We start from the raw sequence: 26,771 nt of genomic DNA on the forward strand, positions 1-26,771 counted from the left end.
AGCACCTTTCTAACGGACTAATCATAGCACTTTACACAAATTGCCTCATTCACCCATTCATACACTGTTCATGCACTCTTTTTCTATGCTTCTCCTACACAAATGCTTTCTATCACATTCATACAAGCAGCTTGGGGTTAGTATCTTGGCTAAAGCAACCTTCCAAATTAGTAGGTGACCTGCTCTACCTCCTGAGCCACAGCCACCCTAAGTAAGCATTACAGTAACAAAACAAGCATTTTAATACTGAAACTTTTGACAAAGAATACTTCTAAAAGCGACTACAGCTTTTCATATTGTACACGTTTCTGCCTATATTTAGAAGAGTTATCCTACTACTTAGTGTCATAATAATAATAATAATAATAATAATAAATTATGACAGTAGGTGACGATATGCTTCGTTAATATTTGAAACTAGAGAAGAAGAAGAACTTCCGGGAGGGATGCGGGATTGTCCAATCACGATCAACTCCAGAAGTGCCGGTCGGGGCAAATAATGTACTTGTGTGCTGAAGAAACGGAGTAACAGAAGATAACTGTAAATACATTCACGCGTGGAGTATAAACAGGACCGTATTTTCTCCCACCTCACACAACAGGTATGAAGTGTAGTTGCTTCCAGCCGCGTCATCAAAATGAACTTTTTGAGTTAACGCAACACTGAGCATATGTAGGAATAATAGCAGCTTAGTATGCTAGCTAACGTTGCACAGTGTAATTCATTCTGACTTGTAGCTACATGTTAGCATGCTAACGAAGCTTAGCCAAAAGGACAGCACTACAATAAAATAAAATGAATTCAAACATGTTTTTATCGTGATTCACATCACGCCACTTCACAGCAGCCGGAATTAAGTTTCATTTGAAACTGTACATTTTTGTTGCTGTTCCTAAAGCTAGTTTATAGCAACCAAGCTAACACCACAGCGCTCCATGCGCGCGCTCCAGGTGTTGCTGTCAACTGTCCGAAAGCTCACAGCTGTATGTCCTTATATACATGGGTGTTTATGTTATTCACAGTTTGTATGTTATCGACTAGGCCTAGTCCTAAACGTGTTTTGTTGTTGTTGTTGTTGTGGCAGTTCTCAGCTATATTACGTCTGAAACGTTTACGTGCTCACTTTACGTTTACTTCTGAATTTGTGTAAATCTCCATCCACGCAGTTGAGGAATTGCAGTACATTTTAACCCAGTCCCTTCTTCTAAGGATTGAAAATGAACAACAAAAAATACATACAAAACCTTTAGTCAGTGAGGTACAATGTTGATTAGGCTTCTAAAATAACAGCAACATATTTATGTAAAATTGTCGAGGTCAATTATACCTTTTCCCCCCAAAAGGATGTGAGCACCCTAAAATTATAGCTCCCCAAACCACTGTACACTAATCATCTCACCTCTGATGATGTTACATGTAAATATCTTCATTTGTTTCTCTATAGCAGCATGGATACAGAGGGATTTGGGGAGCTCCTGCAGCAGGCAGAGCAGCTGGCTGCTGAGACCGAAGCAGTGTCTGAACTTCCTCACGTCGAAAGGAACCTTCAGGAGATCCAGCAGGCGGGGGAGAGGCTTCGATCCCGCACCCTGACCCGCACCTCCCAAGATGCTGCAGACGTAAAAGCGTAAGAAATATAAGATAGAACTTTATTAGTTTTCCTGAGGGAAATTCTTGTGGTTTCTGTTATTGCACAGTGCTATAAGAGTGGAAACAAAAACACTTAGTAGTCACAGAGTAAACCAGCAAACAACAAAATAAAGCTGAACTATAAAATAACAAGATACAACCAAGAACAGTATGAAATATGAACATCAGTATGTGCAGATAGGCAGAAAATGTCCCACTGTTAATCATAATATTACTGCTGATACTACTGATAATAACAGATAATAAGTTACAAGTGTCACAGGACATGAAACATGGAGCATAGACAAACAGGACAAGTTCAAATAAAAAGAATAGGGTTGGGGGAACTGGGAGTGTGATTAACTACATACTGATCGTGGTCACATCATGTAAGGACGAGGAGTGCAAACAGCAATGTCATCTATGATAACAATAATAATCATCCTTATGTGTCGTTACTTATATCTCCATCCATCCCACATAAACTCCCACATATAACATACATACATGTGCCAATGCATACACAAGAAACTGGGGGGGGGGGGCAAATGAATGGTTATCTATGTGTACAAAGTTGTATAAATAAAGTAATTAGGTCCCAATACCAGTAAAGAAAGGGACGGGCTATTAGGGAACTAAATTGGTGGTAAACAGTCACACAAGGCATCAGGTCTAATTTTTAAAGATCTGGGAAGAGTTCCTTTTTATATATAGTGGTAAGAATCCTACTAATAATAATACACGTTTCACAATAACAGACTCCTGTGTATCTGACAGGTGTGATTTAGTATAACCTACTGCAATATATTCTCATGTAAATAAAATGTAAAGTATAAAATCATTTTTCCTTTGTTTCCCATTAATCTCTATGATAGACACACTCGTTTCTAAACTATACGTTTGGTTTTAAAGATTTAAAGAAGATATTCCTCAATAAGCTTGAGTGATATTTAAAGGATTTAATCTATTAATTTTCAAACTGCATTGATATTAGATTGAAATTCTCTCTGTGATGTATGTGATGACACCTGATCTGATGTGTAACAGTTCACATCAGTGCTACAGTGTAACGATGGGTTCTGTAACGGTGGTAAAGCGTTCTGCGACCTCTAGTGGTCACGTGGAGCAACTACAGTTATTTGTCAGGCAGTTCTTTATCACCTTTCTGTTTCACCTCAGGTCCATCCTCCTTGGTTCCAGAGGTTTAGACATCTTCCACATTTCTCAGAGGCTAGAAAGTCTCAGCGCTGCCACCACGTTTGAGCCCCTGGAGCCAGTCAAAGACACGGACATACAGGTACCATAAACTAGCTGCTAGCTAGCTGCTAATGCAGTGTTTTTAACCTAAATGAACTGGTTCAGTAGAGGAAGACTCGCTTACTACTGAGAGCACTGAGAGGTATTTTGTGGAGTGAAATACGAAATAATCCATTGACAGATGGTAAGAGACTAGTACGTAGTCTTTTAATAAGCATGTGCATATTTCACTGCATTTGGAAGTGAGGATTAAATTTGTTTTGTGGCTAAGGTCTGAAAGTAATTAACTGTAGATAATAAGTCTGCATTGTGTCCCCACTGACAAGATAAGCCTGATAAAAACCGAGCAAGTGTGAAGTTTGTTAGTTAAAGGCTGAAAATGTTGAAATTTACAACCGGAGGCTGAACAGAACAAAGATTTAAGAGATAACAGAAATAAGTACACAAAGCCAACGAGTTAATTATTCCAGTGGAAAATTGGGTTTGCTGTGTGACCCACAGGCTCTGTTTTTGTGGACAGTCATGGAAAATCTCATTGGTTTCAAGGTCACATTGTGCTGTTTATTCTCTTTAACTTTGAGTTTTAATCATATTTTCTTTCTGCAAATTCATTAGACTGTACTTTACTATATGATGACATGTATCATCAGTCACACTAAACTACATCTGTGGAGTTAAATTAAAAAAGCTTTCACCCATGTAAAAGCAGTGCATGTCACATAATGTATAGATGTGGCTCTGCAGGTTGTGCTGTGACTGTGTGTGTGTACAGCATTTGTGACGGATACATGGTTGGCATGTTGTCGCATTTAGTCAGGCGTGAGGAGGTAGTTGTGTTATGTGTGTGAAACTGTCTTGTAGTTTGGCAGGTTTGAGCGTGAAGATGTCTGATGGATTGCCAGAGGCCATGCTGCTCTAGTAGAAGTTGGTTAGATCTGAAGATTATACGAGTTATGGAGAAACTGTGATAGCAGGGAGGTAGAACAAAGTGAGCTTATCGTGCGCTTCTGTGCTTTGTTTTAGGCTGCAGGCTCAAAGCTGCGTTTGCTCCTATGGTACATGTGAATCTTGAACTGTTTTGACGGTATTGGAGACAGAAGGTTTAAATCTAAAACAAAGGTTCTGTTAGAAGTCTGAAAGTGCAATATCAAAGTTTATTCTTTTAATGTTGAGTACCAGATTTTCTGCTCCCTGAGTGCTCTCTCCATCCCTTATTCCCACCCTGCTTAATCCTCCTGTATTGGTTACTTATATCTGTTCTCTCCATCAGGTTTACACATACATGTGCCACCACTCTATCACCCTCCTTTCTTATCTCTGTGTTTTTTTTCTTCCACTGTTGCAGTCCAGCCTCTTCTCTGTTTCATTGAAATCTTCTTTATTCTTATTGGTCGGCCAGATGTATCCTGGCCAGGGGGGGTTTCACTCACTGACTGGAAAAGCACTCAGCTTCTGGCAGTGTGAGGGTGAACGCACACACACACACACACACACACACGAGCACTCTGCCTCCCTGCGATTGCTCTTCTGGGTCTAGAAGATGACATTGCATTACGTTTTATTTCAGGAGAAATTTTCCGCTGCTGTTTCAGACACAAACAGCTGCTCAGTTTAAACAGCCACATTACAGGAATTGGTCAGATAAATGGAAAGTCAGCTGAGATAGTAGTGTTGTATTGGCATTTACCTAATGGGCCCTGCGTTGAGCATATTCAGTATAAATAATTATGATCAAAAATGGAAAATTAATGGAGCGCACTGTACAGTTTTTCGTATGATACTGATGCTGCTGCGGGTATCTGCTGATGCCAAGTAGTTATCTGATACCAGTGTTAAACTAATAAGCTGGAGCTCTGCTGCTGAGGCTTTGTGAGGTAAACCCAGAACATAGAGAATTGAAAAGATCGGCTCCGTAGATCAGCTTGAGTCAGGATTGGACTCCAGATGTCAGATTGTTGGATGCATAGACTGCACACAGTAGTCTTTCATATATATGTGTAATCTATAAGCACAATATAGGATGATTTCTGGACAGCCAGGCTAACTGCATAATGGAGCTTAAACAAAGTCTTCACCATCTTCATTAAGCCTGTTTAGTGGCGCAGTGAGCCTTTGCCAAAAATAGTTGTTTACTTTGGTCTTAAATCGTAACGTTGTGATGCTCTGCTCTACCGCCCCCAAACTAAAGGTAAATCTAGTCTTTAGCAGCATCAAAAAGATTTATGTTTTAGCCTTTTTAGTTGCTTTACAGCAGTTTAAGCGAATCTAGCCAGACCAAGGTGAGTCATTTAGAAAGCTGTCTGCTCCCCCATGGGAAATCCTCTTTTAATGAAGATCATAACGTCACATACACACAGTTTGAATTTAATTGCAAATTGTGACTAATTGTGAACCTAATTTAACTGGGCGTGTTTGGCTCCATGACAGTGTGCCAAAAAATAAGCAGAATTTCAGCCAGAATAAGAAAACAACAAAGACATTTAGTTTAAATTTGAACCATTGAAAAGAGAAACTGAGCTCAGCTTTTTCCCTCCGTTTAACTGATGGCAGGCTCAGCCACTTTATATCGTCAAGTATACACAAAGGAGCAGAGCGGTTATTTGATCATGATGACGACGATAATGAAGAAGGCATCACCAATAAGCTGTTTGATGCACTTTGTTGAACAGCCTTTCCAGAGTATTCTTAACACACAGACGCTACATTTGACCTGCGATTTACACTCAGATGCACTGATGTAGTTGCTCAAATCTTAGTTACTTTTGAAAGAAAGGTGGAAATACTGCCTACTGAAAATAAATAAATGGTTTATTCTATAATTACACAGCTGGTGCAGTAACAGGAGTATTCTTGTTAAATATTTAATAAAACTCTTTATATTTGCAGTGCTTAAAACACGTTTTCTCGTCACTGTTACAGCGACAAAAACACTTTCTTTAGGGCCGCGTTCGCTCTTCAGTCATCATCGTTGGAGACTCATTCCTTTTCTGTGTAAATGCTAAAATATGCGTTTGTCATCGCCACTTTCAGGACCTCTGTCACGTTCTCGCACTGCTCAGTTCAATCTCACATTTCAGCACCACCTGTGTTTGTACGTGATGGAGTTACACAAATGGAAGCATCCCCAAAATCAGTGCACATTTTTCTTTTTTAATTAGCTTTGATTAATATTAATTAGGAGTGAAGCTTTAGTTTACTGTTACTAAAACTTTGATCTTGTTGCTTCCTTTCCTGTCACGATACACTTCATATTAGACTTTTTTCTTTGTCTCACAGGCGACTATTTAAGTTATTGTTCGTACAGATGCATTCCTATAACCACACAAAGGATGTAGCCTGTCTATATTTATCTAACACCCCAGATATTATCGCTGCACACGGACAGAGTCTCTGTTTTACAATCACATATTGTTGTTTTATCTGCAGTCTGTCAATGATTTTATTCATCAGCCAACTTTTCATCATCAGTTTAACTTTCAATTTAAATCTACGCTTTACATTTTCCCCGTTACCGCTGCTGACTCACACATGTGCACCCATGGCAACCCTGAAATCAAACAATGTATCCAAATGTAACCAAGGACCTCTAACGTGTGCATCCTCGCTCCTCAACCCGACCTCAGTGCGTCAGATTGTGTTTCATTAGGTTTAAGGGGTGCGAGGCAGTCGAGGCTGTAGTTCTCCAGGATAGACGGGACACAAAGGAAATGGAAAATGTGCTGAGTTTTTATGAGTGTGTGTGTAAATGTGTGTGTTTGCGCACGAGTGAGCTGGTACATGGCTCTGCGGCTCACACACGCGTGCATGTAGAGGGCAGTGCTGTGTGATATATGCTGAAGCGCTCCTATAGGTTGTGGCTCGTCTTAGATTTTGGGCTTCGTGGACGTCGGAGCTGCTAGCAGGGATTAGCATGTTTTTAGATTGCACATACTATGGACAACTTCATATTTAGTAAGATTATGTGGTTGGTTAGATGAGGCTTAGTTTGTTCCAAACGTGAATATATTTACATCTCATGTTTAGGGTCTTTATCAGAGTGCAGTCTGCTTACAAAGGATTAACAGGAAAGGATTCAAAAAGCAGAGAAAGAGAAGAGATCACATGATAAGAGCAGAAAAATGAAACTGTACAAGTGAAAGGCAGAGAGCAGAGCGGGTAGAAAAATGGCGACTGGCTTCAATATTTTTCCGTCTCCCTGTCCTTGTCTCACTTTTCACTGTTCCATCTTTCTCTGCCAATGCTCTCTTTCTCCTTTTTCGTACATCACACTCGTTCTGCGTGTTTCTCTGCTTTCATTTTTTCCCCTTTCTCTCTTAAATTGCATATTTTCACATTTTTCTGCTTCTCCCATTTACATCCTTTCTCTTCCTCTCCTGTTCTTCTGCCCTCCCCAGCCCTTAAACACACACATATCCCTCAGCAGTGATGGCATGCGTTCAGCGGACGCAGTTGGCTAAGCCCAGAGCATCTGCTGAGATACACGAACGCTCCTGACATAGCTTCACAGGATGTGTGTGTCTCTCGTGCACAAGCTTCGTGTGCTGAGATTGCATGCCTGTGCGTCAGGCGCTATCGATCGCTGCTGTATACGGTGTCTGAAGCGTGTATTTATGAATGAATGTGTAGCATAGATTTGTCTGCACGTGGTTGCGTGCATCCCTGTCTGCTTGCCTGCACACATGAATCCAGTCGTGTGTGTGTGTGAGAGGCTATGTGCACAAAACTTCAGGAAGTGCATGGATTAACATGCCTGAAGCTGTTTGTGTGTGCACGTGTGCACTATAATAGACAGACTGCATATAGGAATACCCCCCACGCACCCACCAACCCATCCCCTTTCTCCCCATGTGCCTCCCAAACCCTTCATTAACTAAACATGACCCTTAAGAGCATGATTAGCCTCATTTCGAGACAGGATGTCGGAAGCCATCAACCGAGGGGGAAAAATCCATTACTATAATTGCATTGAGCTGAAGGAGGGAGGAGAGAAGGAGGGAAGAAAAGAAGGATGCATAGATGGATAAAAAAAGAAGAAAATGAGTGGGACTGAGGGAGGGCCGTCAGAGATGCTAGGACGAAGTGAGAGATGGAGAGAGACCGAGGATGGAGAATGGCTGTTTGGGGGGGGCGGGGGTGTCAGCTGATGGCAGGAACTGATATTCTATATGAATCCATAGTTCTTTCTCGCGGGTTCCCCCCGTGTCTGAACGCTCAGTTGGTACAGCCCTCCGACAATAAAACAACCTCCAGCGAGTCTTGATGTGGCACTTTCACTCGATTCTCCGGCTCACGCACCAGAGTCACTGGCCTGCTTTGAACGGGGAAAAGGCTGCGAGCGGACCGCCATGCCGGCTCGACGGGGCACAGGGAACACGCCCCAGCATGGCGGCCGCCGCTGCTGCCCTGGCACGGTGACACGGTGGGATGGAGAGGCGAAGGGGCGATGGGCTGTCAGAGCCGGCGTACCTAGGCTCAGACAAAGAACTGAAAACCAGTTTTTTACTTTTCCTTGTCTCATCCTCCCTCTCGTCTGTCTGCCAGACAGGCAGAAAGGCTCCTCATGAGTGAGTATTGCACATACATACATGGATACACACATATACTCAGTCACTGATGGGTATGGGCTTTGTGCGTCTTACTTTTTGTCATGTCTTCTCTGCTGTGCACAGTGTGCGGACATACATGATGATGGAGGTGATTGAGTCATTTGTGAATGTGAGGCACTCTGATCATTTATACTGACATGTTATATTTATGTTCTTTATTTCTATTTCACCACACAGGAAGTGAAAGAGTGAAAGGGTGGGGTTTCTCTCTCTCTCACTCACACACACACACACACACACACACACACACACACTCAGGCAGTGGTCGGTTCGTTCTGTCATGCTAAATGTTTTTGCTTTGCTTCATAATGACTTCCACAGTGAGGCTTTTCCCCGTCGGCTCGTTGAACGTGCCCTTCTGTAACCTCTAGATTCCTGGAAATCACACGTTTCTGCGTCGACTCGGTATCTTAATATTGTTCGTATAGTGTTATAAGCATGAAGCTGGCTCAAAAGAGTGAAAATTCAGATGTTCTGATTTGAACGAGTATAAAATAAGATTACCTTTATGCATAGATGGCGTGACTGTCATTAGCAGTGGAGACGGGGGCCTGTATGCACAGAGATTTAGCATGCGTACAAGTTTGAAGAGAAACCTTTTTAAATATCACGTTTATACTGTCTGCTAACATTTAGTCATGTTTCATTTTGGCGTATAGAAAATAATATATTTAGAGTCAAATGTGCACCGATCTTTCACATCATCTCCATGCTGTCGATGAATTTGGAGACAAAGAATGGAACTTGGATCGTTTGTATTTATATTTGAAGGCCGACTCGTCCTCGCCTTTACCTTCCTTCCCACCCCCATCAGTATTTCCTGATTTATCAACCATGATTAAATAATTTTCAGTGGCAGTGCTCCTCTTCCTGTAGAAGCTTCTGGGCTGTCTGGCCAGCAGGCTGTGGGTGTTCACAGCAGGTTGCAGATCTCTGAGGATACACAATACAGGGGTGGGGCAAAAGAAACGTGCATCTTTGATACCCCGGTGCTCAGTGCATCATCGAGCGTGATAAGCACATTTATTAAAATGTGTTTTTTCATCTTTCTTACTTCTAAATGTTTCAGCGTTGCTTTTTTTAAATGCGTTTCTCTATTTTATGGTTATTTTTACCATTTGGGAACAAATACGAGGAGGAATCAAACATTGGCAGCGATTAGTCAGCGCGAAATGCTGGTGTCTGGGTCTGAACAGCGTGCCAAGTCTTCGGACTGTGTAGCGCTGATCAAAAATATAAAGAGGTTATATGCGACAGCGATGCTGCGCCTGCCTGCGACGAAGCTTCAAACATTTTAAGAAGCAGTTACGTGAAACTGGCCACCTCCTGTGGTGAGGAGGGAAACAGTGTTTCCAGTTACCAGCAGTGCTTTTTATCAGATATCTAACTGCTGTATATTTGATTTAGTGATTCATCAACCAAAGCCACAAAGACAGAAATCATTTGCATGTCAGATAAATGCGATTGTTGGCCTCAGCTTTTGGCTAACTCATCGATTTACACTTGGCACAAAAAGTAATGTATAGGCAAGTGGTTGGCAGCACTGATAATGACAAATGTTTGCCACCTGTTGAAGGAAAAATGACGAGGCAGTTCCCCCCCGGTGCCCAATGTACCGCTGTAGTTTTAGATGCTTTAAGCCCCGCCCCCTGCCTGTTTCTGTAAGGATCGTCAGTCTCATTGCCTTTTCTCCAATTTACAAGAACACTTGGAGTCATCGCAATCAGCCTCTGATCTGTGAACGTTTCCTGTTCTCTTCGTTTTTCCAGTGCAGCTCTCCTGCGAGTGTTGACCTGAGCTCGTCTTTGGTTTGAGTGGTTAAATTTAGACCTATTGTCAGCCTCTCCCGGGAAAGTGAGGCGGGGAAGAAACGAGGGAGGGACAGAGCAGGAAAAGGGAAGCTAAGGGTAGCAGGGATGAGCTGCTGCGATAAACGGGCGACGTTGGAGTAGCTTCTTTTCTTTCTTAATTACCAGAGTAATGGTGTTGCATATAAGTTCACCAAGTTTACCTTTAACTTGGCTGTCAGCCGTGCAAACACCAGTTTTTCTTCTTTAATTTGCAGTGGATAATCTGTCATAGATGATTAGATTTTCACACAGTAATACGAGGAAGTACATGATGTCTTTCTCTGTTACTTTACACTGACCTGAACGAATGCTGTGGCTTGAACTCAGTGACGCGGTACTGACCCGTTTTAGAGACGCGATCCATTACGGTTTAACACGACAACGTCTCTAAAATTCAACTGTAGCACAAAACCAGATGAGCCACGTAAACTCAAACACCTGCAGCGACTGCAGCAGGAAACGTTTCTGTCCTATTTTCTGACCGACCTCTGCAGAGACTTTTTTTGGATCTTGGCATCATCTTTTGTGACGGGAACTCTTCTTCTGCAGCTTTGAAGATGTCACAATATGAGTAGTTTCAGCTGTTTCCAAGATGGAAAATATGCTCGTTATAAAGATGTTGTTTGACAGACCGTAGCGTGCCTGAAGCGAAATAAAACCCAAATGATATCAATACTGCTCCACATGTGCTGTCAGATGTTTAATGTTTAAAGCCCAGAAATAATTAACACGGAGAAATACAAATACTGATAATCAGTCACTGACATGTCTGTGATGGCAGGTTGTGCTAGTCAAATTTAACGTTCTGCACATTTTCATCATGCATTAGCTAAGCTGTAACTTCCTCTTGTTTAGACCCAAAGAGCCAACAGAGTTGAAATACGCTGTCATAAATCTACGGAGCTAAATAGTGAAAATGAATATTTCAATGTTTTCAAATTTCTTGCTTTATCTAAGAGTGCATCTACATGGATTTATAGTTTCTGTTGGTGCGTGTAGGTGTTTGCCTGTGCTACATGAAGAGGGTTATACATCCCACGCAGACAGGCCGCAAATCACACACAGGTTCAACTCTGATTGGTTGAAAAGTGAGGTCGTACATAAACGGGAGAAGTGTGAAAAAGCGTAAAGAAAATATTTTCAAGCATCGGCGTGAAAAGAGCAGCGAACAGTTCTCTGCTTTCTGTGTTAGAACTTAGTGTCTGCGCGTGGGACACTGCCCCCTGGTGACGGTAAACAGCAGCAGCACGTAGACGTCAGTCTGCTAAACTGTCGGTGGGCTCATCGCAGAACCAACGGCACACCGTGAAAAAGCCAAAAGAGATAAAGCTCTGTGTGTGTGAAGGCTGCAGTATGCTGTACAACTACACGATTATATAGGGCTCATTTTTTCTTTATAATAAACCTACTGAACATTTTATGTGTGTGTTTTCTTTTTTATTCTCACTGTAAAAAGGCTCACCCACAGAGCCGTCAGACAAAATCAGCACGTAAAATCCGATAATCATGTTTTTAATGTCTTTCTTTGACTGATCCAGTTAGGATCGGTAACCTGTGGTAACCTGTGGTAAGCCTGCTGTACCTTCATTGTGAGTTACTTGATGGTGTTTTGTTATTGACAGTTCTTCAGAAAGGTGTTCATGCAAATTGCCCGTTTAGCGTCAGGCAGAGGTGATGAGCTTGTAAAAGGAAGAGGTAGAAATTGGACTGAGCCGAGCATTTGGACGTAGACGCACACGAGAGGACAGGAGCAAATTCAGCTTCTTAAGAGCTGAATAAACCGTTCTTGGCTTTGGAAACTAGCTGTGTCTCTGATCAACTGCTTGCTTCAGATAATTCAGCAGTAAATGATTATTCTGTTATCTGACAAAGGGAACAACCTTCCTCAGTCTAAGAAGCTATTATGGCCGAGCTGCACGACCTGCAGTTATATAAACCTAAAAAAGCAGAAGAACTCAAGGTTAGCAGCAGTACTTACCTGCACGTGATAGAAGTGCACCTTTGCATGATGCACAGTGAAGCTTTCTGACAAATCGAAATAGATCATTTAAATAAATGCACTGACCTTTGTTTCAGTGTGTTTCCTATTAGTCAGTGACACAAGCAGGACAGCTGCAGTTTGAATAATCGGGGTTTATTTTTAGAATTTGCAGATTTTTCTGGGTTTTTCGTGGTAAAATCGTTTTGTGGGAGTCGGCCACCCTCTGCATATGAATCTGGAAACTTGTATTTCTTTGGGTTATTTCATGTTTTTTGAAAACAATAACTCAGTTATAGGCAGTAAAATAAACGATGGGCAGAGACGAAGCACAAACAGCAGTGCAACTTTAAATAAGTAACATCTGGCCCTCTTGATAATCTGAAGCTTGTGCATGAAATCGTCACCATCCTCACTGAAAGGGCCCCAACCAGGACGTGTGTGTGCAGCCATCTCGAGTTTGCACCAAAATGGAGGCCGTGGCCACCGAAAAGCACGGGCACGGCCTCCTCTACGTCTGTTAACATGGCCGTCATCCTAATCCCAACTTGGAAGGAAAGAAAACCGAAAACGGGAACGGTCTCCTGAATAGTAAATGATGCACCTGCTAAATCTTCCCTCAAGGATGCAGGTTATCTCCGTTTCGCTTCATATCCTGCTTTCTGTGTTCATCACCGTGACTCCTCTTCTCCCCACATCTGTCTGTGTGTCCGCAGGGCTTCCTGAAGAACGAGAGGGACAACGCCCTCCTGTCCGCCATCGAGGAGTCTCGCCGCAGGGTCGGTATCCGTCCAGAGTCTCGTGGCCTCGCAGTCTTTAGTCCTGCAGTGTAGAAACTAGTTCACAGGCACTCTCAGAGTAACGCAGGCCTGCAGGGCGCACGTCCGAGTGCTATTATACTTTTTATTCTTTAGATGATTAAAAAAGAAGATGATAATTAGTCCCCACAGTCACAGACACCGTGTGTGTTTGTTTGTCGTATACTGAGGTTTACAAAAGCTTTGTTTCACTGTCTCGTAGCATCACAATACGAACACTTAAAAACGACATTTTTAGTCATTTCTGCTCGCTGTGATCTAAAAGTCCTTCTGGTGTGAACCTTTGGGGAATGGTTCTGAAATGGCTTCCCTGATGTGCAGAGCTAATAGGCCCCGCGTTTAATTAGCTGCCGTTCCCATTATCTGTCTGCGCTCCCCGAGAGAGGAAAGGGACTTATGTGCAAGGGTGGGGAAAACAAATGCACTGAAGATTAAAAAGAAAGCGGGTGTTAGATGTTCCTGCAGATTTTTATCTCGTAGCTTTAGTTTTGACATCAACATGGTTGTTACAGTAACCACTGCAGCTGTGCTGCTGCATGCTTTGTGTTTCTAAAACTAAAAATTGTGCAGGAAAAAGCCTGATAACAGAATTAATACATTTATAACATGAAACTTTTTAAACTGTTAAACTCCTGTGATGTGCTGCTGACAGGAACGTTTATACTCACGATTTAAATACAATTTTAATATCTTTTTAGACTTAATGCAGTTTTTAAATTGTTTAAAGCTTTGACCAAGTTAACCCAGTAAATGGTGGCTTTAGTCTAGATTTGCATCTCCCTAAGCTGGAGATTCAATTATCTCGAGTTCCCATTATCTCACTTTGAAGTCTCTGTGGAGGGTTAAAATAGACGCCGCCGCGTCCTGGTGGACGACTTCACAGGGGTCTGCTGTTAAACCCAGTTTAGTGTGCGACGTTCATCTTACCGTGTGGATGTGGATTAACGTACTTGTACTACAAGGACAAATTATTTTGCTCGTTTCTAGTGCAGACCCCTCCACTCATCCTGCCTGCAAATGCATCATTTTAGCTCCTTTAACTTTAAGGTCATCTTGACTTTAAGCCGACTTATTTGTGATTTGCTGCCACTCACAAACAGGAAGGTTTGAGTACCTGGTGCTGGGGCAGAGACCATGTTAAGGACAATCCCAGCTTGATCCCAGTGAGCTGTGTTTTTCCCACAAAAGCACTGAGATCTCAAACCAGCAGCACCAAAACGATATTAAAGGTTAAACCGTGTCAGTCTGCATGCTCGAATATGACTGGAGGCTTGCTTCCCATCGCCGTTTGTTCAGACGTTCCTGCTGGCTGAAGAGTACCATCGGGAGTCGATGCTGGTTCAGTGGGAGCAGGTGAAGCAGAGAGTGCTGCACACGCTGCTGGGAGCAGGAGAAGACGCTCTGGACTTCAGTCAAGACGTGGAGGTACGGGACAGAGCCGTATGAGTGCTCACGGTGGCACCTGCACATTGTAAATGATGCGTCACTTTAATGCATTCATGAATCTGTTATTTGTAGTTATGAACAATAAATTCAGAGGTTGTTCTTCCAGCGTGTCTCAGGTAACGTGCAGGTGTGTCAACAGCATGGTGGATTTATTCATCGTGACCTCGTTCGAGTGCGTAGGAAACATTTCTGTAGAGATCAGAACTGTCAAGTGCTGCATCGTTCCCGCTTCATTAGGTCTTACAAATAGCATCGTTTTTGTAACACATTTAAACTTCTTGGACTGAATACGTCTGCTTCAAAGAGCCACACACTCCCACCTGTCTACCTGCTCGACTAAAACAAACAAGGTAGCGTTTTCATCTCAGACTCAGAAACACTATTTTTATCATCACCCTGAAACAAAAACGAGACTTTGATCTTATTGTGTGGGATTGTGTCCCAGCGTGTCGAGCAGACGGGCAGTAATCACGGGACGTCCTGTCTCAGACTCTCAAAGTAACGAGCAGCAAAAGTTAGTTAAACGTTTCAGCAGCACACGGCTGATCTGCGACTTCTGTCTTTGCTTACCACCTGACCTGCGGTCATTACAGCCCAGCTTTGTGAGTGAGGTGACCGCTCCAGGAAGAAGTGCACTGGACAGCGTGGAGGTGGCCTACGGACGCCAGGTGAGTCCCTGATAGTCTAATTATTTTGGTGTGAAGATTTCAGGTAAATGCACACAGCACATTCACATTCCTGTTTTATGCAAATTACCTTTCAGTGCATTCAAATTGTGGCGTTTTGCACAGCAGGTTATTGTCACTGAAGCATTTTTCTATCAGGTTAACGATGCAAAATCTGAATACAGATGTTCCTATAAGGGAAATACATTTTAGTGGCACTTTGGGGTTACTAAAATGTGTTGTGCTAATGCCTAATAATGCCTGTTATTAATTGCTTTTTCTTATATAATAAATATGTAGCTGCATAGAAGGAGAATAAACATGTGTGTTGATTACATGCTGGGATCTAATGAAGGGGAAAAGGAGGACAGACCTTGGTAGTATTAATAATAATAATAATAATCATCTCTAGCTGTGTTCTGTTAAAGACATAAAGCTGTCAGCCGATCGTTTGGTTGAAACGGGGTTACAGCGAAGCCTGGAAGCTGCAGATCAAACATGGATCAATTGTTCTGCAGAGGGGGCGCGTGTCCCCGCCCCGGCGCTCCACCCAGCATCATCCAGGATGACCTTCTGTCGCTTCCACTCGCTGCACCACACGTTACTACTTCGACCATGTGTCGGCACATTGCGTGCGGCGTCGTTTGTCTGATTTTCGTGATCCTCTTTGACGACCTCGTCAACATTTTGATGCTTTTCGTGCTGTTTTTTATCGTGAACCATTTCACTCGATGGTCGTGAAAAAAGGTTCATTTTTAACTGGAGGCTGAGTTTATATGAAAGTTTTGACATTTCCTTATAAAACGAGCATTTAACAGTTTGTGGACCTGCCTCCGTTTTGTTCTGTCAGATCTACATTTTCAATGAGAAGATCGTGAACGGTCACATTCAGCCTAATCTGGGAGATTTATGTGCTTCGGTAGCAGAAAGCCTGGACGACAAGGTAGGAACGCTGACCTCTCACTGATGTATCAGCCTGAAGTTACTTGTTACTGACAGATGTAACAGATTACTCGGTATGAACGCACCTTTCTCTCTCTTTCCTCCAGAACGTGTCAGAGTTGTGGCTGATGGTGAAGCAGATGACAGACGTGTTGTTGGTTCCAGCCAAAGACACTCTGAAGAGTCGCACTAGTGTTGAAATGCAAATGGCCTTTGTGCGCCAGGCACTTGCTTTCCTTGAGAACAGGTAGCCCTGTTTCTGTGGATACATGCACCGGATCTACAGTTTGCTGAAGCTAGAATGAACCATAAATATGAATTCTGTCTTTCCCAGTTATAAAAACTACACCATGGTGACCGTCTTTGGGAACCTCCATCAGGCCCAACTAGGAGGGGTGCCTGGAACGTACCAACTAGTGCGCAGCTTCCTCAACATCAAGCTACCAGGGCCTCTGCCTGGCATGCAGGTACCACACGTGTATACACTGTTTAAATGTTGGGCTAATAAAGAGCCTGCAACACGCAGCTTTATTTAACTCCTACAGGCCTCATCACTTTTTTAAAAATTGCATTTTTATTATTTCCACTCCAGTCGTTACCTGAATAACCTTTACCAGACTCAGGTGCTTTCCTCACTGTTGCAGTAATACTGTCTGTGCAGGGTGACCCAGACTTGGTGCACGAGTAGGGGAGACCGGGGATAGTTGTAACATTTTTGACATTTCTGTCTGTAAATTAGAGCTCTTTTAAGGTAGTGGATTCAAAATGTAATGCAAAGTATTTACATGTCTCGGCTATTAAATAGTGCAGCTATTTTCTCTGCAGCACAATTACCCATTGCATGGTATGGTCTCAAACACAAAGAGTGAAATGTTACAATTAACCCCATAGTCTGGGTTAGTTGTAACATATCCTGGGGTGAAATGTAACACAATGAAATAAGGGTACTAACAAAACATTACCATGTAATCTTTGTTTATTCAACACATGAATGCACTTAGAGCCATTTATGTAGCTGTGTGTCTGTGTGTGTGTGACAGAATGCAGAAATCTAGCTTTTGAACATATTCCAAACCCCCAAAAAAGACAAATTATGGAATTTTCTGCAACTGAATATTTCATTAATTTTGGTTGGTCTTCCTTGAGTTTGGCCTCATTGGCTCAGTGGGCATTATAACCTACAACTCTTGCACCAATTTTGAACATAACAATGAAACTGAAAAAATGTAGTTGTTCACCAGCATCGCAACTCCATTACTTTTTATCATGGCTTTCCTTGGTGTGGTTTGCAAAGTGCTTCAGAAAGATGAGGAAATCTGTTTCTTGCACCATCCTGATTTATTTCCATTACCAATACTTCCTACTGGTCCATCTCTGACACAGTGGTCTGCATAATGTATGTGTGGGAACACAAACAGTGGAGGAATTGTGTTGCCAATGGCATTAACTGCATATACAAAAGCGACCAGTGAACCTCTCTCTGCTGATGTCGTTGCCCCAACTTGTTTAATACAAGTTAAAGTAATAGTGTGGTAAGTTGTAACATCTGCATTATTGTTACAACTGACACAGACTCCTATAGCCATGAACTAGCTAACATTACAGCCAACGGCTAAAACATTAGCACTAAAGACCTACACAGAATATATCCCCATAGACATACAAATAACATAATTTAAGTTTGATGAGTTTAACTGCAAAGCAGATAATGCTATTAGAAGTTGAAATAAAGTAGAAAAACTTACTTTTTGGCATACAAATGACTTTTTTTCATGTTAAATTGTCTGTGTTTGACAAAATGTGCTGATTTTTCACATGTGATAGCAGAACTGAGTTGGACATGCACAGGATGAGTCACATCATTTGAAACTTAGCCCTGATTGGAGAAATTGGAAGTGTTACAACTGACCCACATTACAACTATCCCCGGTCTCCCCTACCTAATCAGAATAATCTGATGGGCTGATCAGAGTTTATCTTTTCTTTGGCATTCATGCAGTTGGTCGCGCACACCTGTGCTCTAAAAGCCAGCGACTGATTGGTGCAAAAGGTTTAATTTCCCACCGTTGCTTCACTGATTCTTGAGTCTGTGTGGCTGACAGGTCACGTCTGCCTGTGAGGATCTCGATGCAGCGAAGCTCCGACCGTCTGAAGAATTAAGCAGTGGCTACGAAATAAATAAATAATACGACCACTCTGTTCAATTTGCACAACAGGACGGTGAGATAGAAGGCCACCCGGTGTGGGCTGTGATCTACTACTGCCTGCGCTGTGGCGACCTGCATGCAGCCATGCAGGTGGTGAACAGAATGCAACATCAGCTGGGAGATTTCAAGACCTGGTTTCAGGAGTACATGAACAGCCCTGACAGACGGTGAGCTCCTCTCAGCTTATTCTCGTCCTCTGCACACAGAGACTGAAGGTCGAACCAGTCTTATCGCGCTTTTATCTGGTTTTCCTCTTCAGACTTTCCCCGACTTCAGAGAACAAGCTTCGCTTGCACTACCGCAGAGTGCTGAGAAACTGTGCCGACCCATACAAGAGAGCTGTCTACTGCATGATTGGGAAATGTGACATCAACGACAACCACGGAGAGATAGCAGACAAGACTGAGGACTACCTCTGGCTTAAGGTACCGTTCCCTTGGTTTGCTGTTTTTGGGTTAAAGGCACGATTTAACCTGGTCGGTTAGAGATCATCGTCCCAGTTTGATGTCTCGGGGCTGCGCCGCTCCCTCGCGTAATGTGCGTCGCGTTGTGTCCCCACAGCTGAACCAGGTGTGCTTCGATGATGACGGCAGCAGCTCTCCTCAGGACAGACTCACCCTGCCACAGCTACAGAAACAGCTGCTGGAAGACTACGGTAGGGCACTGAAATTCTCCTTCAGCTCTCGAAATAACTACAAATATATGAACTTTAGTTTCCTGAGAATTGCGGCGCATCACATCGCCTCTCCACCTTCCTGTTTTTCCATTATCTCTTCCCCCGTAGCACAGAGGAACAAGCTCAGGCTTGCAGGGCCGAGCTGTTTGCACCTCCCAGGATGCAGATTTTATTTGGGTTACTGTTTGCTCTTTGCCTCTCGTGCTGTTGTGAGACTGCATCCATGTTTGTGCGGACACGTGGAACGCAGGACGACGGCATGCATACGGACGATCTGTCCCTCGTAAGGAGCGAGTCGTCTGAGAAACAAAATGTTACATTTGAGTCCGTTAAAACCTTTTTAATCAAAACGAGTTTCCTTCAGTGCTGGTCTTAAAAACAGACATATTAGCGATGGTGTGAGCACCTGCACAGAGTCGAGGTGCACAACCTGTAACGTGTGCGTGCTGGTGACCAATCACAGCACGGCAGAAAAACTGTTTTACGTGGAGCTTCATCAGCTGATTATTGTTGTCAGCATCTCGATGTGTTCTTGATGTCAGATTCACATTTTTAAAACATCGTGTAGATATTAAACGCTAAATATGTGAAGTTTTCTTCAGTAACATCAGTGATTGTTAAAGTGATTCGTTTTCCTGTGTAACTAATCGCTCGATGAATATTTCAACTACTTTCCTGGACATGAATATTCTTACTACCCTCCCCATAAGCCTCAGCAGCTGTTGCCATGGACAACGAGCCAAGTGTGACTCAGAGCTTTGTCATAGTCGGCAGGAACAAAAGTTCACGAGTGTTTGTGAATCGATTTCTTTTCTGTAACCTGGAAATGTGGAAATAGCAGCAGTCGTTCATCTTTGTGCTGATGATGATGAGACTTTCCTGCTACCTGCATCAAATTAACCAACACCCACCGCCCCATCTCCACAGGCTTCATCAAACACCGTCAGCAAAGCTCCTCCGCTTAAAGCAGGGAGATGAAAATGGGTCAAACGCCGTTAAGAGCGCCCGAAACAAACTGGGCCGAGTTTATGTCTCAGCATGATTAATATTACAGCAAGAGACTCGGGGCACATTTTGGGGCATTCGTGGTGTTGAGCACGGAGCTGTGGGTCAGCAGACACGCTTCGATTCTTCACCCAGAATCGATTTAAAGTAAAACACCCGCATGTCCGGGACACAAGTGCAAGGGCACGAGGAGGCCTTCCCTCCCACAGACGGACAAAAGCACAGCTTCCTCCCGTGGGTGTTGCCTTCTCCAGGCCGATCCTGCACCGTTCAGATAAGACTCGGAGCGCTCTCTCTGTCCATCTCCCATTTTCCCTCTCCCGCCCTCGCTGCTCGGTGGGAAGCACAGCCCGGAGCCTCGTTCTGTTTTCTCTCTCTCTGCCGCTCGCCTCCCTCGGTCGTCTGGCACAGCGTTCCTCGTCGTCCTCCATCTTGCTTCACAGCAGGACACGAAGCCCAAAACCCATCTTCATTTCTCTCACACACGGCCGGGCTCGTCTGCTTCCCTGCATCCCCGTCCTCTATTATCCCCGCCGTCGTCCCTCCTTCCTCCCACTGATTTGTCCTCTTTCACATTCTTTGCTGTGCATTTCTTCTCTCTCTTCTTGTTTGCAGCGCCCTCCCCCTCTCACACCCACACTCCTATCTCTCCCCCTTTGTCCTTTTTATTCCCTTCATCTCCCCCCTCTCCTCCCCTCTCTCTCCCGTTTTGAACTAAAACGCTGCGAGTCTGCGATAAGGCTGTAAAATGGCTGACATGGTCCACCCTGCTCTCCTCCTCAAACTTTCAGCCAACAAGAGGATTAGGATTTATAATTAAAAAGTAAACTTGATGACTAAGTACCTGCACTCAAAAAACGTCTTTAAATTTCTCCTCCCATGTTTAAAAACCGGACGTGGCCACGTGCACGGCTCTGTGAAGCAACGGCGTTAAACAAAAGTCTCCCAGCAGAGTTTCTCTGTGAGGCGGTGAAACACCCACACAGGTGACGTCCGTCCATCTGAGCAGAGTGGTTGGAAACGCTCGTTTACTTTGTTCATGTGGAGGATAAACCGTTTCCTCCTGAACTTGTTTGCAGGTTTTGGTCACAGACGCTTGATTTTCCCACTTTCCATCTTTTCCCTGCAGGAGAGTCCCATTTTTCTGCGAGCCAGCAGCCCTTCCTGTATTTCCAGGTGTTGTTCCTGACGGCTCAGTTTGAGGCGGCGGTGGCTTTCTTGTTTCGAGTCGAGCGACTCAGGAGTCACGCCGTGCACGTGGCGTTGGTCCTGTATGAGCTACGGCTGCTGCTGAAGTCCACCGGTCAAAGCGCTCAGCTACGTGAGTATCACCTTTATTTTGTAGGGTAATGCACACGCATATTCTATTTCCTGTCGATCTCACTGATCACATCCTCCCCGCAGTGAGCCAGGAGCCCGGGGACCCTCCCATGGTGCGTCGGCTCAATTTTATCCGCCTGCTGATGCTCTACACTCGCAAGTTTGAGTCCACGGATCCACGAGAAGCGCTGCAGTATTTCTACTTCCTGCGGTAAACACATTTCTCGCCCTGCACGTCACACACGATATAATGTGTAGCTCCAAGTTTAAATTCATATTTCTTCTTTTTTACAGCAATGAAAAAGACAACCAGGGCGAGAACATGTTCATGCGCTGTGTCAGCGAACTCGTTATTGAGAGTCGAGAGGTGGGCGGCTCGTTTACTCTGTTAGCACAGTTAGCACAGAATGACTGTAAGCTTTGCACTGGTGACAGATGAGCTGATGTTTAACATCTTAGAAGATCAGAGCTGCTTCACGGTGCTTCTCGCGGGGCAGATTAGACCTGCATGATTCCCAGTGTTGTCCTCGTTAAATAGGAACAGAGCTCATCTGTTTAAAAAATACTTTTAATATGAAAATAGGTTTATGTTAAAGCAACGTTTGACAAATGTTTGTAATAAAAAAGAACAAATGTGAGGAGCATGGAGAGAATTTTAGATTCAGAACAATGTTGCTCAGATCTCTCTCCTGGAAAACAAGATTACATGTAAACTTTGACGATGTTGGATTCATGTATTTATTGTCATGTGGTGATTTTTACTCCTCTTTTAGTTCGACATGCTTTTGGGGAGATTGGAGAAGGACGGCAGTAGGAAGGTAGGACGATGGACACGTCTCTGATGTCTCGGCTCATTTTCATCTCGTCGATGGTTATTTCTATAACCTGACTGTGCCTCCCTCACCTACTGTCTACCCGTCTTCCTCGGTTCTGCTGTCACGGGTCCTCCCACTCACGACTAGGGATGGGTATCGTTTAGGTTTTATCCGATACCGGTGCCAAACCGGTACTTTTGAAACGGTGCCGGAGCTTAAACGGTGCTCAAACCGGTGCTTAAAGAATGGAGAACACAAAATTGGTCCAAAAACCTCTCATGTTCAGCTGTTTTTTTGTAAAAAGATAACAATGTTAGCCTTTTCTGCAGCTATGGGGCATATATGGTATCACTCTTGGCTGGAAGCAGCTTAAACAATGGAAAAAACACAAACTTTGTCCAAAAACCTCTCATGTTTAACTGTTTTCCACTTTTTCTTTGGTCATTTTAGCCTTTTTGTCCAGGGTGAAGGGAGTATCTGCCATCAAACAAGAAGACAGCCGCATGTAGCTATGATGATGTTTGCTAGTTCACCTTACATGCTGTGAAGTACAGCCAGACTTTGACCGCTTCGCCTTGGGCATTTTTAATCTGTAGCTCTGCTCTAAAAGAACGTACGTACCTGGACCCGCCTACTATCCTCGGAAACGTAAAATGAGAAAATAAAGCACTGAAATGTGCGCTGCTTTTTGGTCTGGTTACTACCGTTTATGTCAGAACCGGTGCCATCATGGCACTGGATACCGGTACCCGTCCCTACTCACGACTGACGATGTTAAATGCGTCACGGCGCATCATTAGACGTGCAGCTTCATGCCGTCCGATCGAGGGCCGTTCTGTATTAACAGCTTACTTAAAAATATGCGTCGACTTATTTTGATGGACAGTCAGACTTTAAGGACGGTTTTATTTTGTTTTAGTGACACAATATAACTGAACGCACGTTGTTACTGTCAGAACCGCTCTCAGCCTCACGCCGGTCTCATCCTCTCCTGCAGCCCGGAGTCATAGATAAGTTTGCTGGGGACACCAGAGCTATCATCAGTAAAGTGGCTCTGGAGGCCGAGAACAAAGGTCTGTTTGAGGAGGCGGTCAAACTGTACGAGCTGGCCAAGGTGAGCAGACCGTGCACTGCGCAGCATCTCTGCAGAGCTGTCGCTGTGGGATTCTTTCACTTTACGTGTTTCTCTGCGTAGAACTCAGACAAGGTGCTGGAGCTGATGAATCGGCTCCTGAGTCCCGTCATCGCCCAGGTCAGCGCGCCTCAGTCCAACAAGGAGAGGCTAAAAAACACTGCTGTGGCCATCGCCGAGAGGTAAGGACGCGGACACGCCGTGCGCTGGTCAAAATCTACACACGCACCTCCGTAAACTTTTATTTTCCCACTACAGGTATCGCTCTCAGGGCGTAGCAGGAGATAAGTCGGTCGATAGTACCTTCTACCTGCTCTTAGACCTGATGACGTTCTTCGACGAGTACCACGCGGGACACGTCGACAGAGCTTATGACGTGAGTGCAACTCTGAAAATGAACCCAGAGGTTAAATGAACAAACAGACGTGAAGGGAGACGCACGCGGCCTCGTCACATTAACGCTGCCTCTCTCTGTCAGGTGATGGAGCGCTTAAAGCTTCTTCCGCTCAGTCAGGACAGCGTGGAGGAGAGAGTGGCGGCTTTCAGGAACTTCAGCGATGAGGTGTCGACTCGGTTCTGGACACCAGACACAAAACCGATACATATATGGACTCCACTTCTCTGCTTTCTCTTTATTTAAATGTCGTTTTGTTCCTGCAGGTGCGTCACAACCTGTCTGAGGTGCTGTTGGCCACCATGAACATCCTCTACACACAGTACAAACGCCTGAAGGGGGCGCCAGCCGGCACACCGGGACGGCCACAGAGGACCATGGAGGACAGAGACACGGTGAGGAAATGAGCACAGCACTAAAGACGTGTGTTTATAGGTAGATCTGAACCTAACGCAGTCTGTTTTTATACAAAGATCCATTTACTTAAAATATTTGAGCTAATACGAGTACATAGGGCTGGGCGATATGGCCTAAAATTCATATCGCGATATAATTTGAAGCATGTGTGGTAACGATATATATCACGATATATTCTTTTCTTCTGTATAACGTATTTTCCACACTATAAGGACTTAAAATCCTTTCATTTCCTCAAAAATCGAGAGTGTGCCTTATGTATGAATTCTGGTTGTGCTTACTGACCTTGAACCGATTTTGGCAGAAATCTGTTAAAAATGTTTTAGTACAACTTTGGTAAACCGCACTGCTTGATGGATCGTCGGAGCATTACGGCTGCAGTGGTGAGGAGCTTCACGGAGTAATCTGGGTCCAAAACTCCGTCCTGTTCAGGTCCCAAAGTCAAACGAACACAGAGTAAAAAACGGCCTAAATTCTTTCATATTTAATTAAATCATCAGCGTTGCTGCTTTACCAGGTATAACAATTAAGTTTAACATCCATGAAAACAGAATTTATTAAATTTAACGGAGTTAGAAGTTAGCAGGAAGTTAGCTCGCTAGTTAGCTAAACATGATATAGCATGTTCTGACTGAGCGATTCTAAAAAATTAAAACGTACAGCTCTGTTATCACTTCCAACATAAATGAAGACAGAAAACTAAACAGCAGTGACGTTTGTAGGGTTACTGAAGTTGGGCTAGCTGGTAGATAATGTTGTGCTACGTGATTGCTAGCGACACAACTATGTTAGCATAACATTAGCACAGTGAAGCTGGAGGATGAACGCTAACTTTTTTCCACTCGATAAAAGTCATTAATGAATCAATGTTCCGGAAGTGGAGGAAGCGCAGTTTTTGGCTTTCCCCATATTTCAAAAGTGCTTCATCTCTTTGCTATGACTGTCGGCATATTTGGCAGATGATAATGGTTGTAGCTGCTGAGATGCTTTCGACCAAAACAGGCGCAGCTTGATGACATCATCAACAGGCGCTATCGCGATAGAGCGGTATAGTCAAAATCTCTATCGTTGGCCAAATTTATATCGTTTCTATCGTATATCGTTTATATCGCCCACCCCTACGAGTACATTTAGTGGTAAACTGAGTATATTCACTTGCATGTGACATTTTTGGCAGAATTTCTCGTTCGTCCCTTGTTAGTATGTCTCTGTCGGTCCTCTGGATTCTACTGTTTCACTTCTACTTACATCAGACACAGAAAGCCTGGTGACCCAGAAGCTTGCTGACTACAGCTGGTGTCTACAGAAGGATTTTAGGTTGTGTGGAGCCGGCTCGTGCAACGAGAGCCTGTCTGTGCCCAGCTCGCTTGTTGTTAAATAAATATTCTGTCTCACTGATGTTAACACGCCATCTCTTCTCTGAACAGCAACTACGCGGTCAGGCCAGAGCCTTGATCACCTTCGCTGGCATGATTCCCTATAACATGGCCGGGGACACCAACGCGCGACTGGTGCAGATGGAGTTACTGATGAACTGAGACGCACACACACACACGATGAGCAGAAACCTCGGGGCTTTTGAAGACCGGCTCATTCACACGCTCACCTGTCATCTTGTTTTGTAAAAGCCGCGGCGTTCATCGCCACGTTAAGCCATACGTTGGTTTTTTTGCTCATCTGAAATCCTGTCGGTCTGTTTTTGTTATTTCCATTGTTTTGTTTCATATTTGTATCTGTGATGATTTAGAATAAAAAGTTTGCTTTTCGTTCGTCTTTTTTATTTTGAAACATTTTATGTTTCGTTACATTTTCTTCCTTTTTTTTCCCCATTTCGCTTCATTTTATTTCAGTGCTACTGTCAAAGTTGTGAAAATATTATGATATATGTGTTTAATATGGGAGCCATTACATGCAGGCTTGGGCACATTAGTCATCACGCACCTATATTAACTTGCACAAAGGAAATACTGGAGAATACATCCTGAGAGTGAAGTCGTCTAAAAAAGAAGGTGCATACACTTTTGTTTTTTACCCAACAGACTCGAAATGCTCCACGTCCCCTCTGAGGGAATAAATCAGGTGAAATCTAATTGAATCGTCTCCCTGGGAAACAAAACAAGACCGTTCCTCTCAGCCTTACGCAGTCCCAAGTGTCGCAGGCCATAGCCGTGCCGTTTCCACAGGCTGTGGAGCGTCCTGTCCCCTGGCAGATGGTTGGTTGGCTTAAGCTCAGCTATCGGACTTGGGGGGGATATTTCTGTCTTTATCAGAGGGGAAATCAGTGGAACAAAAGGAGACATTTACCGCATGCTGCAGAACGAGTGCGTCCTCGTGATGCTCGTTCCTAGTGCGTATTTTCAAAGGAGGTAGTCTTAAATATTTTATTAGTAAAGAAACCAAAAACGAATCTTTAACTCAAAATGTGGACGTTGTTTAACTTTGTGATACGTTTGTATGCAAAGTTCCTTCAAATCTTTTGTTAGGGCTTCTGTGGTATGCGCACCGTAATCGTCCGGCCACGCTCCGGCCAGCATCTTAACCACTCCTGCCTTTATAATCTACCCGAACTCAGACCGAGCCCCTCCTGGAGCGCCCTGTCGAACATTCAGCAGC

At 43.8% G+C, this 26,771-nt stretch overlaps 1 protein-coding gene across 2 annotated transcripts; it reads left to right on the forward strand.

Annotated features, from left to right (window-relative positions):
• Nucleotides 1-465: 465 nt before the first annotated feature.
• Nucleotides 466-25,923, forward strand: nup93 (nucleoporin 93). Of its 2 annotated transcripts, none has more exons than XM_087842789.1 (22): nt 466-602; nt 1,449-1,628; nt 2,810-2,927; nt 13,038-13,100; nt 14,436-14,564; nt 15,179-15,253; nt 16,101-16,193; nt 16,300-16,439; nt 16,527-16,659; nt 18,409-18,566; nt 18,659-18,824; nt 18,961-19,054; nt 21,210-21,401; nt 21,485-21,611; nt 21,695-21,767; nt 22,174-22,218; nt 23,213-23,329; nt 23,411-23,529; nt 23,606-23,723; nt 23,826-23,909; nt 24,008-24,136; nt 25,586-25,923. In XM_087842789.1, exons 2-22 carry the CDS (start codon nt 1,450-1,452, stop codon nt 25,694-25,696), a joined length of 2,463 nt encoding a protein of 820 aa, XP_087698915.1. In that variant the 5' UTR covers nt 466-602; nt 1,449; the 3' UTR covers nt 25,697-25,923. The 2 variants fall into 2 exon arrangements, with proteins under 2 accessions (XP_087698915.1, XP_087698914.1); XM_087842788.1 differs by having other exon boundaries at nt 474-602; nt 1,446-1,628.
• Nucleotides 25,924-26,771: the final 848 nt, after the last annotated feature.

This window comes from Neolamprologus brichardi, chromosome 7, assembly GCF_056152115.1.
Source record: "Neolamprologus brichardi isolate AB-2024 chromosome 7, ASM5615211v1, whole genome shotgun sequence".
Taxonomy (NCBI): Eukaryota; Metazoa; Chordata; class Actinopteri; order Cichliformes; family Cichlidae; genus Neolamprologus; species Neolamprologus brichardi.

Bases quoted from the DNA above. Each gene is read 5' to 3' on its own strand.
- nup93 (XM_087842789.1), top strand. From the start codon at position 1,450: ATGGATACAGAGGGATTTGGGGAGCTCCTGCAGCAGGCAGAGCAGCTG. The intron at 15,254-16,100 runs GTGAGTCCCTGA...TTGTTCTGTCAG, and splicing joins AGGTGGCCTACGGACGCCAG to ATCTACATTTTCAATGAGAA. The intron at 19,055-21,209 runs GTAGGGCACTGA...TTTTCCCTGCAG, and splicing joins ACAGCTGCTGGAAGACTACG to GAGAGTCCCATTTTTCTGCG.